The 16,298-nt window shown below is 36.2% G+C and overlaps 1 protein-coding gene across 1 annotated transcript in view; it reads left to right on the top strand.

The window, feature by feature from the left end:
* The window catches only part of INPP4B (inositol polyphosphate-4-phosphatase type II B), a 284,613-nt gene extending 268,901 nt beyond the window's left edge, over window positions 1–15,712 (top strand). The window contains 1 exon segment of the mRNA XM_018922414.3: window positions 10,418–15,712. Within this exon segment, the coding sequence (XP_018777959.2) occupies window positions 10,418–10,550 (133 nt within the window). The 3' untranslated portion in view covers window positions 10,551–15,712.
* The last annotated feature ends 586 nt before the right edge of the window (window positions 15,713–16,298 follow it).

Genomic DNA, 16,298 nt, shown 5'->3' with positions numbered 1-16,298 from the left:
TCTTCAGAAGAAAATAATAATGGATGAATGTTTCTCACAAAATCTTGGATGTTTCCAAATTTTTTTTATGTTTTGGATTTCTCATAGGAAAACACCCTCTTTTCCCAATTATAAGCATTTAAAAATAGCATTCATTCCACTTACTTGTGACTGCAGTTGCCACCAAATGTAGAAAGTCCCATTGCTGTTCTGCTTGGCAGTTGCATATGTGGCTTGCTGAACATGTGCTTGGGAACATTCATATTTAAAATATCTCAAATCCAGAGACTCCAAAGTTTCAGGAATTGGCAGATTCTGTAGAAGGTCCCATGGCATTGTAGTTAGAACTTTGGTGAGAATGTTGCCATACTACTGATTGTGTGCTTCAGAGAACACAGTCTGCAACACAGAAAAGACTGACTATATAAAAAATTAATATGTATCTGATAGTTCAGTCCAGGTCAGGAAGTAAATTGCCTTTTTTTTTCCTCTGTCAGAGACTTAGCTCATGGTTAAGTGATGCTGACAGTGTAGTGAACTCCTCTTCTGCTCGGGGAGTCCTGAGCATAGTTCATAGAGCTTATCCTGAGAGCTGCATCTTTCATCTTTGGCAAACTGACAGTTACTGTCACTGCACTGAGCAAAACCATGTCCTTCAGCTCTTTGTAACAGTAAGAAAAATGTAGCATTATTACAGAGAGGAAGATATTTGCAGCTGTGTTATAAATTATTTATTCCTTTCTGCTAGCAAAGATTTAGGAATGCAGAAGGTAAATATATGGCTTATTGAATTTTTAGTCTTTGTGATCTCAAATCTTCTGAAAGTCTTTTTTTTCTTGATACTGGGGGCAAAACAGTATGGGCTTTCATCTCTTTATTCTCCCTGTCAGTGCAGTGCTATTTTTGCTTAAAAAGTGAATCTGTGCTAATATTGTCTTTGTGAGATACAATGAACTTCTTAACAAAGCTGCAGTAGCATTGAAATAAAAATTCCCTTACAAATGCAGCTTAACAACCAAAGAGACAATGCTTGTATTCAATATATTGTTTAAAAGATTTCAGTTTCAGTTCTCCTCCTTGGTACTTGGGTGAAGAACAGGCTCCAAAACTTCAGCCATCTTCTAAAAAGATACCAAAACAAAACAAATAAGATTAAAGAATTATATTCACTCCTAATTTCTCATAGAAAAGTTTATTCCTCTAAGTCTCCACATTCTACCTATTAAAAGAAAAGACGACAAATGCATTCAAGGCATTTAAGTTAGAATTTCATCCAGCCTTGTCATTTGCCCTGAAGGAAGTACATGGAAAAATAGTGTGTTTCTGATTCAAATAGAATTTTCCCTGCATTTTCCAAAGTTCTTTTAAAATCTACCTGCTAAAGAGAAGAGAAGATGGTTTATTGGTAGTAATGCTGGGATACAATTTTCAGGTTGCTGCAGTCTGCATCCCAGCCTATGCATTTTTTTGATAGATTGTTTTGGTTAGCTCCCTACCTAACCAAAACAGGGTTGCATTTTTTGTTCCTGGTAGCAGCTAAAAAGAGATTTAGATGCATTTTTCTGTGTGACTGGGGAATCTATATGTGCACAAATTCACCTTGTATAAATATACCTACATATTGTTGTGTGCTGCTGAAAGAACAGCTGGGATCAGAACAGAGAAGATCTCAAACTGGTTTTGTGTTTTTTTAAAAAATTATCAGTGTGTTAGGTGAAAGTTTTAAATGAACTGGCATTGTTTAGCTGAAAGGGACTAACAGTTGCCTGTAGTTTATGACTCACACCTTGGTTAATCCCATGAAGAGACTATGTGAGTTGGTGTCTTTAATGAGAAGCAGTTGCATTCCTCCTTTAGTAAATCTCAAACTGAAGTTGCAGCCAAAAAGCCCAGCAAGTCACAACATCCAAATTTAGAATTCCTGCTGTTCAGCATCCTCCTCCCTTAAAATACCCAAATTAGGCATGCAACATAGATTAAATGATCTTCTGTTTACACCAGCAGTTCTCTGACCTTAATTCTGTCATCCTACCCATAGATTTGAACATATAGATATGAATGACAGATTTTAAGCATCATCTTTCTCACATGTCTGTTAACTAGTGTAGGAAGCCCTTTCTGCCTCTTAAATCAGTTTTGCTACTTGTCCTCAGCATAGGGAAAACGACTAAAAAAAAATTTTGCCAAAAGAAAAGGGATGACTCACGAAGATCTATTTTCATGGTCAACGGAAAGTATTTAAACCTGATTAGACATATGAAAGAATTTATCATGGATTTATGTTTCACTGTGCTATGTGAGCTAAATGTATAAATACATCTTCAGTAAAACTTTCTTGCTGTGACACAAACAGTCTGGAAACAAGTGTGACTCAATAACCAATTATGGCAGTGCCATAGCCTTATGGAAAGGAAATGTTGTAGGTATTCAGAGCTTAACTGCAGGTAAAACTTGTGGGGTTTTGCTTGCTTGTTTTCCTGCACAAAGATATAGACCACATTTGCTTTAGTTTTGGTTGTACATTAGACTGAATTTCAAACATTGTAAGAGAAGTTTGTCAGGAAAGATTTTGCAATTTTGTCCTGAGAAATTCACATATACCTGTAATCCTAATACTTTATAGAAGAGTGTCTAGGAAGATGATTAGAACCATATTTTTTGATAGAAAGAGAAACCTTTGTAAAATTTATGTGTAATACCGCAGAGCACTATTGGTAAATAGCAGAATGAAATAGCAAATCTTGGAGTATAGAAGAGGTGAAAATCATGTTTCAAAAACTGCTCAGCTATCTTGACAGGTAAAGAAGAATCTCTTCTGCAAACCCATCACTTTTCAATTCTGAAGCTAATCTCTCACACAGTCACCGCAATGACTTTGCAGGACTTGAAGCCTCTGGCCACACTTGCAAATTGAAAACCTCTGGGGATAGATTCTAGAACATTATCTCATTCATTTTATACAGTGAAATTATTAAATGTTTCCTGATGCAGTTTTGGTAGATTAAGTGTACTCTCAAGTGATTCCAGGGCAGTTTGGGAGTTGGCATGACCAAGGTACTGTTCCCAGTTGTCCGTTTTGGCAGATTAAGGGACACAGGTACAGAAAGTCAACTTGTCTTTGCTGTTCAGATGCTGAGGGTAAATTTAACCTGCTAATGTAAGTGTCTTAAGTGCACCAGTGACAAAAATTGTGATTCTAACTGGAATTTTTTCTTTATGTTTCTTATATTTTCACTATAATCATTTTGTCAATATTATTTTTTACCACATAGTTACTCTTAATGTTGAAGGAAAACATTCTTGCAGGTATTCTGTATCAGTCACAAAGGAAAATATTAATTATTCTGCAATCAGCAGAGATTTCTTAACTGCTAAGATTAACACTGGTATATTACCCAGTAGCATGTTTTATGCATATTAGATATAAAGCTTGAAACTGCCCTTTTTTCATCTATTCTTCAGAGTTAATTGTATGTTAAAAATTAAACATAGACAAATAGTTGGGGTGTTGCTCTGTGGTGAATCGACAATTTGGGAGATGTTTCCATAGCCCAAAGCTGAAATGAGTTGTGCTGTTTTGTTGCCTGCAGTGCAGGGTGTGTGCCTCTTTCACTTGCTCTGGGAAAACCAAACACAGCTAAGCTGATAAAATAGGTCATAAATTTGCACATTTATAATTAATTTGACTTCAAGGAGAACACATAGACAGCAGAGCAAAAGAGCAACTGTGTAAATTGAATTTTGACCTCAGCATTCCTCCAAAGTATCCCTGTCTGTCCATGTGAGCACATTAGACAACAGGGATTTCCTGGATATGGTTGTGTGGCTGTAAGACCAAGTGTCTCCTTGCCTGTTATTAAATACTGCTGCAAGAGAGTTTCTTTATTAATCTGTTGCTCTGTACTGAACTGTTACGGCCTGTTCATAATAGTGCTTAAAATCTGTACCCTGTCCACCGCTGAGCCTCCAGTAGCTTGCTGTCTCTGACCGCCTCCTCAAAACTGATTTTTTAGCTCTGTACAGACTGAAATTTCATAATAGTTTTGAGCTCAAACCCCACAGTTATTTCACAATAGCTGTTTTTCAAGATCTAGATGTCTTATCATCATGACTGCACCATGAATCTGCTGCTTGGTCCAACTCAGTGGTCAAGCTTCATGTTATATGATATGCTTTCCTTTTTAATTCCTAAATAATGCATTAGTAAAGTCTTGTGTTATAACCAGACAAGGAGAGAAGAAAGGAGTAGGGAAACAGAGGATGCCAGCACAAGCAAGAGTAGGGAAAAACTTGCAGCACAAAAGGTAAAACGGGAGGAGGGAGTTTAGTGTGACAATTTCATGAAACAGATTTGATAAAGTTTGATTTTTTGGTGTATGTTTAAATAGCAGCTGTCTAAATCGCTGACTGCATTCCTCAGTATTCTTAGATCTAAGACTGCTCATCAGTTTCAGCAATTCTAGTTGTTTTGAACTCAGATTATAGGATCATGTAAGCAGCAAAAATTGATTTCTAACATCTTCTACTTTATTTAGTGCTGTGTAGATTTGAGGGAAAAAATTGTAAGTTATTAAATGTGTATCAGAAAAAGAATAATTGTAAAGGTCATTGATACAAAAGATGTCTCTGCTGGTTCCCTTCTCTTACCTTGCATTTTGAAACAATGCAGAACCATTTTTTTGTTCTTAAAAATTGTTGGAGGTCTATTGTTTCAACTTTATCTTTCAAAATAAAATTTTGTTTCCCAATATTACTTTATATATTTTATCTGAGTTTTGCTCTGATACCAAAATCATTCAGGACTAGGCTGAGACTTGTTTATTTCCTTCTGAATCATGTTTTATTCTTCTAGATGTTATAGTGCAGCAGCTTCGTAATGGCTAGGAGATGTTCACAAGAATCCCACCTTTTCTCTTTGAAAAAGTTAGGGCTGCCTTCTTGAGCTGTAGTGCTGTACACATTGATACAGGTGATTAGTCTCTGAAGTGTTTCAGTCAATCTCAGTAACATGTATAATATAGGAATTAGGATGCTTTCATTACAAAAACTTCTTAAGAGAAGCTGCTTCTTGAAAGCTGCTTCTGAATTTGACTGTCTTGAAATAATATTCTTTTTATTTCAAGTAAGTTATCAAAATTGTGTAAGACTGAGAACTGTTAGCAATCCTTTCTATTTGAAGCAATGTCTCTCCTATTGTCAGATGGGATTCTAGAGAAGCAACTTACTTTCGCTATTTTTCTGTGTCAGCCCTGGATTTTAACAAGAAAAACACAGCAGCACCAGAAAATACTTGCTTGAATCTGTCTACAAAAAAAAAAAAAGGAAAAATCCCAGAAAGTACAAGTGCAGTAGGACATGAATTCAAACTGTAGTAACCACTAGCACATGGGACACCTCTTGATAGAAAGCTGCCTATTTATTCTACCTGAATAAGTCATGTAGAACAGTTCAGCATTTCCAGTGTTGCTAATAACTGTAGCTGAAAAAGTTCTAAAAAAGAAGCATACATCCCAAAATGTGAAAATCATCTCCTCCAAAAACCTTGCTCAGGGACATCAGTGTGACTAATAATCAAAAGCCAGAATGTGCCCTCATGTGTGTGCTTGACGCTATAAGGACTTGAGAGGCTTTTTCCTCACACCATTTTCATCATCTCTGCTTCACTGCTTTGAGGTTCAAATAATTTATCATCTGAATTTGAAAACAACAAAAAATACCTGCTCTTTTGCCTTTGTCTCATTTGATAAGCATGCAGCAACTCCTAATAGGAATTTAGGATGATAAAGCATCAAATGAGATAGAAGGCAGGCTGAAATGGTTATATTGACATTAACTTACAGAACCCTTGGCTGCTGCAATGTGTTTATGCTGTGCTGTAGATCTCAAATGAACAATTTGAGAGTAAATGAATAAAAATTGTATGATAGGTTAATGGGGTGTTCATGACTCCAAATGTTACAAACTTAGAAGCTTTCACTACTTCTGTTAAAATTATTTGAGAAATAGAAACTTGCTGGTTATTTTGCAAGTCGTCTTCCTTCCTTTGAAGAAAAATTTGTTATGGAGATAACATCTGAAACTATGGCTGTATCTTCACACCTTAGCATGTAGCACTCTTAGCACTCTGTTCTGGTTCTGCTGTCAGTCAGAAGCCAAATAAATCCAGCTGATAGAGCACTAGTGGGATTCCTGCTGTTTTAAGTAAAACTTCTCCAGGGTTGGATGAGCCAGGGGAAGCAATATTATGATGCTGACAGCTGGTAGTAGGTCCTTGCTTTGTTCAATAGCCACTTCAGAGGACACTTTAGGGTGTGTTGGAAGGCATTGTCACTGCACTGCATTAAAAAATATTGGCAGACCCTAGCATGGCATCTGACCCTGAACAAATATTCGTCTTAAATTAAAAGCATATTTAGCTATTCTGCTCAGCTTGTTCTTAGGAAGCTAATAATGGAGTTGGATCCTCTTGCTCTATTTTGAGGTTGTCTTATTGAATCGTGCATTGAATGATGTGACTAATTTGTGGAACAGAAGTCCCTGTGCATCAGCTGTTCACAGTCGTTTTCCTGGGGGAAAGATAGAACGTTTTATGTTAGAAGACACTGATCATTTATTTCAGCATATCAAAGAACAAATGTACTGTAGGCTTTTCTATTGAAAAAAAAAACAGAACAAATGGCTTTTATCTGTATTTTCATCGTTACACCTGCATAAATCTCACTGATGCTAATGGGACTTGTAGCAATGTAGATTAAAGCCAGTCACGCTGCTGAGATGTGGAGTCCAACAGAGCAAGGCACACCACAGAAGCAGGAGGGTTCATCCCTGTAGGGACAACCTGCAAGTGTGTGACTCAGCCTGCTTGGAATAAACCATTGATGTGCAAAGCCAAGGCTCTCCAGATTGATGTAAACAATCAATCTGATTAATGCAGTGGTTGTGCAAACTTACTGAATGCTCAGCTTTACTGATGCCCAGGTGGATTTCTCCAGAAAAAAAAAAAGTTTGGTCTCTGCATCCACTCAGAGACACATATGTGCTCATACATATGATGTCTGTGATGGAAGAGATGCAGGGCAAACAAGAATCACCTGGACTCTGTGACTGGAAAGGAGGAGATGGGACAATGAGGGTTGAGCTGGAGTTCTCATGAATTATGGGCATAATGGAAGTAAGCTGAAACCTGCAGGCTCACCTTGAAGAGTAGGAAAGGAGTGACGGGACAGTGTCAAAGGGGCAAACCTGTGGAATGCTTTAGAGATTAAGGGAAAAAAAAAGGAAAACCAGCAAGCAGCAGTTTCTTAAAAGTATATAGAAATACATCGTGGAGGACAACTGGGAATAATAAAGTTAGTCCTCACAGCTGATCACAAATAGTAATGTCACTGTGAGCGGAAGAGGAAGGAAGTTCTGTGGGTGGACCCTAGGACAGAGGCATAACTGGGGCAGTCTGATAGAGAAACACAGAATTACTTACTTCAGTGTTGACAGGCCCAATTAGTCATGCAATTAGCTTCATTTCTTGAGTTTCTGAGAGAATGCCTACAGTAAAGTCTGACTTCTGCCCAAGTTCTATCCATGGACACTTGAAATCTATAGAACAAAAGCAGCAGACACACTGCCACCAGCAATTACTTTGACCTAGATGAAAATAGCAGGGATTTTATTTTTTTATCTTTTATTTTGCTATTTAAAATAGTATGCATTGATCCCTTTATTAGTGTAACATACAGACTGAATATTCAAAGCAAAGAATAAGACTAAGAACTTATTATGGAAGGCTTGTTCAAAAGAGAAATTGGGCAAGGAAAGGTTTTGATCAACCCCCCTTGCCTAGGGTTCCACTTGCAAATGCAGTTCTTGCACCACTCTTGCTATCCAAGCTTAAGAAATGCAACACTGCCATTTAACATGCAAGTCAGAAAGGCAAGCTTTCTGTAAGGTGGTGTGGCTGCTGCTGTCTTCAGAGTATCCTCTTCATCTTACCTGGAGCTGTGGGACAGTAAAGGTAATGTCTGCCAGCATTTTCTTTCTTGAAAGAAAACGCATACTTGTGACATCTGCTTCTGAAAGGGCACTGTGTTGTCATCTGATATACTTGGATATTCTCAAGTCCACATTAAAAAATGGCAAGTTATCTTTTCATCACAGGATATTCATAGTAAATAAAAAACTAAAACATCTTGCCAGTCCTTGCTGCCCAAAGGAAGTCTATCAACGGACTCCTGAGTTAATGCAAGTAAGCTTCAGAGGGGTTGAAGAAGTGTGGTTGAAGTGTGAGTAATTCTACTTACAGAGAATCTGTCAAGAATACAAAAGGAAAGCCTGGCAGTGGAAGTATCCTTGTTGCTCTGGTGGACAATGACCACACAATTCAATGTGATTCAACAGAACTTCCTTGTTAATAAATTACCTCCTCCCTGTGTTGACTGATAAAGATACAAGGTGATTTACTTACAGGAATATATGTGCAAGCCTTTAAATAAAAAGAAGTGCTATTGACTTTGAGTCACCAGCACTGATGATTTTTTATAGTCAATTTACCATCATTTAATACTATTTTAGAATAGCTGTTAGTGTGTGGCCTTTTCATTTCTGCCAATAAATTTCATAATAGATACTGAAGCAGGACTGAAAAGCTTGTGAACACCATGGAGACGCTATTTGTTCAGTGTTGCATTGTGACATACTCATGATCTTTGTTCTTTGTTTCCTTAACTTTTTTTTTTAACTTTCTTATTTCATTTCTGTTTAGTGTGTGTGTTCATTTTAGTGATAGTGTAGTTCCTTGTGGAAGTTATTTAATGTTCACTTGTGAATACTACTCCAAGGCACCTAGCAGCATTAATACGTTAGTAGCCACCCAGTCATCATGCTTCCCGTGTCAGCTGTAGAACACAAAAGTTATACTGGAAGTACTTAGATAAATCTATTTCATCAAAATGGCTATGTACTTTCACTATGTCAAAATACCTGTGTGTTGGCTTTCTTTGCTGCTTAAATGCTGTTCCATCTGTTCCTAACTTCCCCTGTTTAACAGCAGACAAACCCAGGGAGCACTGAATGAATCGGATGATCCCGAAACAGGCTGTCTAACTGATAACAAGCCAACTTCTCGACACTTCTATCCTGTCGCCTTGCTGCTTGTCAGCTCACACTTGTTGGTTGTGTGGCTCATTTTAAGTCTTGCTTTGCTATTAGCCAAATATCAATAAACTTCACTTGTGTTCCTTTTTTTTCTACAAACAGCAACAAACTCTAGAAAAAAGGAATCATGTTGTAATATTTCTACAGTCTCAGACCCCAAGGATTCATCTTTAAGATTCCAATGTCTGAAATGTACTGTGTTTTCATTCTTTTTTTCTGAACTCCGAGAAGTATACTATGCATTGAGTGAATTGATTTGCTCTTTCTGTTCATGGTAAAACTTTCCCACTGTAATTAGTGCAAAGAAAGCCCACTTAGAATGCTGTCAGTGTATAGAAGTTGTGGAATCCTGAATGCTTGAACCCCTCTTTCTAGAGTAATTAGTCTGACAAAAAAAAAAAAAAAAGAATTTGCACAACACAAACTAACCCCTAGACAAATATGGCAGGGCAATGGTTTGAGAGACTTACACTTTTGCTGTGTTTTTTCATTGTAACTAGCTGATGGGATTGTTTTGGTTTAATAAATTATTATTACTTTGCTACAACTAACCCTTTTCTGTAGAGCAAATAAAATATACTAAGTTCTGTTTTGTAATGAAATTTGCTTGTTTGTAATTGTTGCTTTAGTTGCTTTTGCTTTCAAGACACTTTTATATTCTTTTTAACAAAGTCCTGTTTATGTCTTGATGCACCACTTTGGCACTTGTGATTTTTGTACTGTATGTGAACGAACATCTTCCTTTATAAAGCAGAGAGGTGGATTGGGCTGTTTGAAAAGCCATTCTCTCTTTTTTTCATTGCAAAGCTGAACATACAGGAAATGAAGCAGAGATGAAGCTTTCCTTCATGAATCTCTAGGGCCAGACTTAATAAAATTCCTTATTCCTAGAATGAGAATTTTAGGGCAATGTATACTCGCACACATATAACAAACAAATTGGAAAAAAAAAAGGTATGAAAAGGTTTAAAAAGCAAATATATTTCTGGAATTAGAAGAAAATGTATCATTAAAGTATTTAAATTTTTTTACTGAACTTTAAACCGCAAGGGCAGATATATTAGGGGGGATGGAAAATCTTATCACCTATTTCTGAGGGCAATAACTGTACTGGGCCTGGCCTTGGATTTAATTCTGTAAGATGTATCATCACTCATGGAAAAAAAAATAATGTAGAGTTGAATCCTTGTTATTTTTACTTCAACTGTTGCTGAAACTCTGCAATGAACAAATAAAGCATATTTATTTATTCTATGTTTCATGAAGTTGTACTTTTTCCCCCTTTCACTAGAGAAGGATGCCGCATAGAGAATGTTCTGAAGAATGTCAAATGCAGAAAGTATGCATTCAACATGATACAGCTGATGGCTTTCCCAAAGTACTACAGACCTCCAGAGGGGACATATGGAAAAGCTGACACCTAAGTTTAACAAAAGTGTAATCAGGAGCATATATCATGCTAATTAGTGAATATAACAATTGCTGTTTATGACGTATGAATTGGGAATGTACAACCAGTGGAGGTGTTATTTTTATCAGGTTTTATCATTTTATATTGAAATTAATCTGATTAGTCATTATGAAATAAATACCATGAAAAAGCAATGGACTGGATATTCTGAATATCAAATATATTCAAGTTATCTTTGTGAAATTGAAGCTTAGTGTGACTCATAAGCCAGCTGGAATTAGTTTCTGGGGTCATTTGATTGAAGATTAAAAAGGGAAATAGCATTTGCTGTAGGAACAGAGATTAGTAATCTGGAAGGTGGCATTCTGACTCCAAACCAAACCCTGAGACTTGATTTAAGGGGTCTCTTACTGCTGGAAAAGGTGTTTTCTGTAACCAGCAGAGCACTGAGGTCTTGATCACTAATGGTTAAACCCTTCACAGAAATGCTTATGAAAGATGCTAATGTCAATACCTGGGCTAAATACAATTTTGGTAATTACAATTAGCTTCTTTACATAAGCATGGTAACTTCATAATATGTTTTTAGTAATTGCAGACTGTAATTTCAGTAATTCCATTTTGATTCCCTGCGGTTCATTTGGATGTATCACTCTTGGTTTTCTGTACCCCAGCCAAATACCAGTTATTTCACTTTCACATAAATCACACTGAAATCAGGGAGATTAATTCCACAAATAATGTGACCTGAATTTGACCTCCTAATTAGTGTAAACCCTTAAAAGTAAATTTTCTTTAGTGGTAAGGAAAATAAGTTGTATATACAGGAGTTAATGTATCTTTAGACTGTGAAAACATGTATGTTATTAGAAAGCCTAAAATAAATGTTATGAGTAAACTGCTGTACTAGGACTAGTTAGCCACTGCAGCTGATTTATATCATTTTTGTAATGCTGCATGCTGTAGGATGAAGAGCTATCAGCTTTAAAAATGAATGTTAATGCTCTGCCAGCTTGTGTTAATCCTGAAATTTGTCTTGCAAAGAACATTTGTGTTTTCTAATTGTTTCTATTTACTACCTTCTTCTGCCTCCCAGAGAGGAATACAATTTAAAATTCCCTAGTATTCACTGGTTACTGACCTTTATGTAATGCCTTCTTTTTAAATCTAGAGCAGAAGTATGAGAAATGTATCCTAATGAAACCACCCTTGGAATTTGAGCATCTGTAGGAAATTGTAATTGCCATGGGAAAAGAAGTAAATGTTTCCTTACTCCTATGGAAGTCAAAGAAATCTCTATACACCATGACTTTTAATTTGTTCTTTTTAATCCATTAATACTCATTCCTGGGTATAAATCTGTAACTATAACAGAATTTAAGAGCCTGATTCTGCAAATTCTATTTGGGTGATCCATGGAACTGACCTATCATTTGGCTAAAATTAAATCCATCTTGTATATTTGCAAGATCAGGCTTTGGAGTTTGTAGGAAAACATCAGAAAGAGATCCTTGTTCTAATACTCATTGAATTCAGTAGAGCCAGAAATTCACCTATACAATATATTAACTAATTGCAACTTTTTTCCAAGAAAAGTAGATAATGTAAGTAGTGTTTTGGTGCATTCGTTTTTTATTTCTATTATATAATATGCTGTCATTAATTGCTTCCTTTTTCTTGGAATGTATTACTTCAGGATATGTCAGAAGAGTTGACAATGCATCACAGATAAGGTCAGACTGATACGAACATAATGCCTTGATTTCTTCTTGTCATGTACCAGTAGAAGTGGACAATACTCATTGGGTGGCTGGATATGTGCATAAATTAGTGTTTTTCTATGAATATAATGTAGCTGATCTGTGTGAAACTTTTTTGTGGATTTATGGAACATAATCCTTTCTAGAAAAGTAATGTTTTCTTCTCTGAGGCTGCTGCACTAGCCCTCACTATATACATGCTTATTATTAGCTTAAAAAAGCCCTACATATGCAGTTTAGAGATAGTGATAAATTCCTCATGGGTCACTGAAATAACCCCCAAAAATGCAGTAGAGAATGCCAACCATTGCACAGTAATTCTGAAACTATCTGTAAAAATCTCTGTGGAGATGGTGTTCTCTGCTGGGTGCTATAGGTACTTAGACTTCTTTATCTGAGTCCCATTGGCATTCTGTCAAGTTAAAAATATGAAATTATCTAGATTTTCTTGTCAGGAAAATAGTCTTTCAAGGTTTTGCCTCAGCATTTAATCCTGCCCGGGCTCTAAATTGCTGTTGTCACTAACATGTTATTTTTGTCTTGAAATTGTTTTTCATGCTGAAGCCATGGATTTGATGAGGAGAAAGAAAAAATGGCACTACATTACTATCCTTTTTGTTTTAACAGCCATTCACAGTATGTTCTTGTGAAAGTAAATAAATCTCTTATTTGCTAAAGATAATTAAGACAAAACCACAAACACATCAGTCAGGTGTAGTGAAGCCTCATTGTGCTTGGGCCATTACAGAAGAGTTGGCTGAGTTCTGTGTACTGAATAGTACTGAAATTTTTCTCACTAATACTTGGACTGGAATATCTTGTTGTAGGTCAGGAGAGCCTTGTAAAACCTGTTGAAGTACTCCAAGTCTCCTGGAAAAACCTTGTTCCTTCAGTAGCAAAACAGGCCCAAATATTTTGTTGTTCAGTCACTGCCTGCTGGGGGCTACTGCGGTCCCTGTGGGCAAAGGCTGTGCCCATGGATTCAAAATTTGAGGGTTTTCTGATCTGCCTTTTATGAAGAAACAAAGAGGGGTTTGCTGCAGGTTGATGGCTGTGTTACATGGAGTACATTTACTCTTTGTAGCAGCTGCTTCCAGCCCTGTGGGTTGTTTGATTGTCTAACAAAGGAGTTGAATCATCCCTGGGGTCTTGCACATTGTCTTGTAGCTCATTGTGGATTTCAGATGAGTAAAACTACACAACTTAGTTTTTATAAGCAAACTACATTGTTTGTCTTGCAGAGGGATAAGGTAAGGATAGTGATTTTGATGGTGGCTTCACAAAAACTATTCCATAACTGCTCTCTTAAAACTTTTGTAAGGTATAAAATAATCTGCTTTTAGAGTAGGGCAGTTCTCAAGGGCTAGAAGATGAAAATTCAAAAATACATCTGGCATCTAAAGCCAAATCTTGTCTTACAGATTATATTATTTGTAGAAATCAAATCAGGATCTGTCTTGAGGAATCGTGAAATAAAGGCAATATTTGTACAATGCATCACACAGTTATGTGGGGGTTTTGTACCACACAGCAGTGACTAAATAGAGAGCCAGTCTAAAATGCCTAAAAACATAAGGAAAGGAATGGTAAAGTATTTTTTATCTCAGAAATGATTGTAATATTGTTATAATACATGTCTATGACTGACATTATATTATCTATTGTTTATAATACATGTTTATGACTGACATTAAACAGTCTTTTTTTCTGAAGTCTTTTCAGGAATTTAAAATATATTCGAATTAATGTTTACACTTTGGCTTTTATGGAGCAATTAGAAAACAAAAATTTTTAATTATGCTATCTGATTTTTTTTTTTTTTGTGAAGCTATGTATTTTGATGGAATCCTAGCAATGTCTGTGTTATAAAGAAAACATAATTTAGGAGGACAACTGAAACAAAGTATTAACTGAGAAGTAGCCTTAATGAAGCCCTTTGCAATGTTAATTTTTTGCTGTCCGAATTTTGCCATTATATAAGTGAAATGAGGAAATTAACAAACAATTTTGTGTCTAAATCAATCTCTCCTGATGAAAATTCACTTAGTTGCAGTGGAATAACTTGCAATGATATTCTAAATCTTCACTAGTAATTTTGGTATAAAGAAGTGCAACACTTCATTCTGAAGCATACTCTATAATATGCCTATTAAAAGTTTCAGGAAAAGCTTATTTTTATTTCTAGATTAAGCACAAGTTCCAAGAGATCCTTTGGTTCATTTTAAAACAAGCAGAAAATGCACTGAACGGCAATCAGTGTAACAGAGAGAGGAATTGCATTGGAAACTATGCAGCAAAATTACTTGTGTGAATTAATGTATGTAATCACTTAACAGTCTTATATGTACATTGTGTCAGTTGGTTATGTTGCAAACTTGAAACCATCAATATTTATATTTATGCTCTTTTTTATTATAAAGAAGTGCACTGTATGGGCAGTGCCATGAGACACCAGTTTTCATCTTGCTTTTCACTTCCTTGCAGCTTAAAAGCAGATGTTTGCAATGGAAATGCTTTAAAGTAATTTGCTATTCTTGAAAACACAAACTTACCTTGTATATTGCATGTTTACCAAAAAAAAAAATCTAAATGCTTTTTTAGAGAGAAAAAAAAAATCACAGACTTCAGTCCTTAAAACACTGGGGTTTTTTTCCCTTAGGCATGCAACACCTCAGCTGTTGTGTTGCCAAGCATTTGGCTTGCACTCTGCAGGACTCAAACATTTATTTTCTCTTTCTTTCATAGCATCTGCTCAATAAATAATACAACAGCCATGACTATCAGCATGGTACTCATGTTCCAAGGTTAAAAACTTACATTTGCTCAGATATGAGCAAATACTTCAGGATAAATAAACTATAAGACACTTGTGAACCAGTGTCTCTGTATTCCAAAGAGCTGAAACATAAGGCACAGGATTTGTGTGCTGACTGGGAAAAAGAGTTACAGTTGGAGTCTATGATAAAAGAGTGCCCTGGACATGCCAGGTTGAGAGTAGTGAGATTTGAGCCACGCTGCTCTTACTTAGTGAGATTTGAACCATGCTGCTCTAACTGTTGGCAGTGGTGTTTGATTACTCTTTCCATGCATGCAAACTGCTTTAAAAGTTTGCAGCGCTTCTGTTTATGAATGGTCTGACTTTAAAACTTCCAAAATCCCAAATTACTTTGGTACTTGTTTTCCTTGTGATGTTCCTTTCTTACATTCTGGAGCACACAGGGCTGTGTATAAGTAACATTAACAGGACTTCAGTCCACAGCATGTGTTTGTCCAGAGAAATGAAGCACAACTATAGGAATTCAATGCTTTATATATTTCAGGGTTTATCATTTTTGTTTCATTGCTGTCTGTAAGCCATGTCCATTGTACACTATGTGTATATTTTTATTTAAATAAATTTAATGTTTATTTTTTATGTTTCTGACTTTTTTGTTCGTTACTCATTTTTCATTGTCATTGTGGTGCGTCCACGCTGATGAGAGTGTGTTCCGTCCTAAAGGACTTGGTGGAAGCCCACTCACAGGTCTCATCACCACTAGGAGCAAGGATTTAAGAGAAGTTCTCATACAACAGTTAAAAGCTTGCAATGGGCAAAAATTAATAGTTCCTATTCTACTTAGTCTTACCATAACTTTCATCTCACAACCAGCTGGGTCATGCATTTTCTAGTTCAAAGCAAACAAAACATCCACATGCCCATAAGGAAATCCCTTTCACATAACTGTTGATCTGAAGTTTAGGTGGGATCAACACTTTTTGTAATGAAAACTTTTAAAAAGGTGATGTGTCATGCTTTGTCTGGTATTACATCTTCACCATCTCAGTGAATTATTTCCTTGGGAAATAATTATGGGTTGCTTCTGTGCTGTTTTCTTGAGCTTCTGTTGGAATCTAGATTTATTATATGATCTCTCACCACAATGAAAGGTAAGTTCTCCATGGTTAGCTGAAATGTAGCAAACAGATCTGCTTTTTGGGTATACAATAAAATGTGGCTCCTC

This window comes from Serinus canaria, chromosome 4, assembly GCF_022539315.1.
Source record: "Serinus canaria isolate serCan28SL12 chromosome 4, serCan2020, whole genome shotgun sequence".
Lineage (NCBI taxonomy): Eukaryota > Metazoa > Chordata > Aves > Passeriformes > Fringillidae > Serinus > Serinus canaria.
This window is presented reverse-complemented; position numbering and strand designations above follow the sequence as displayed.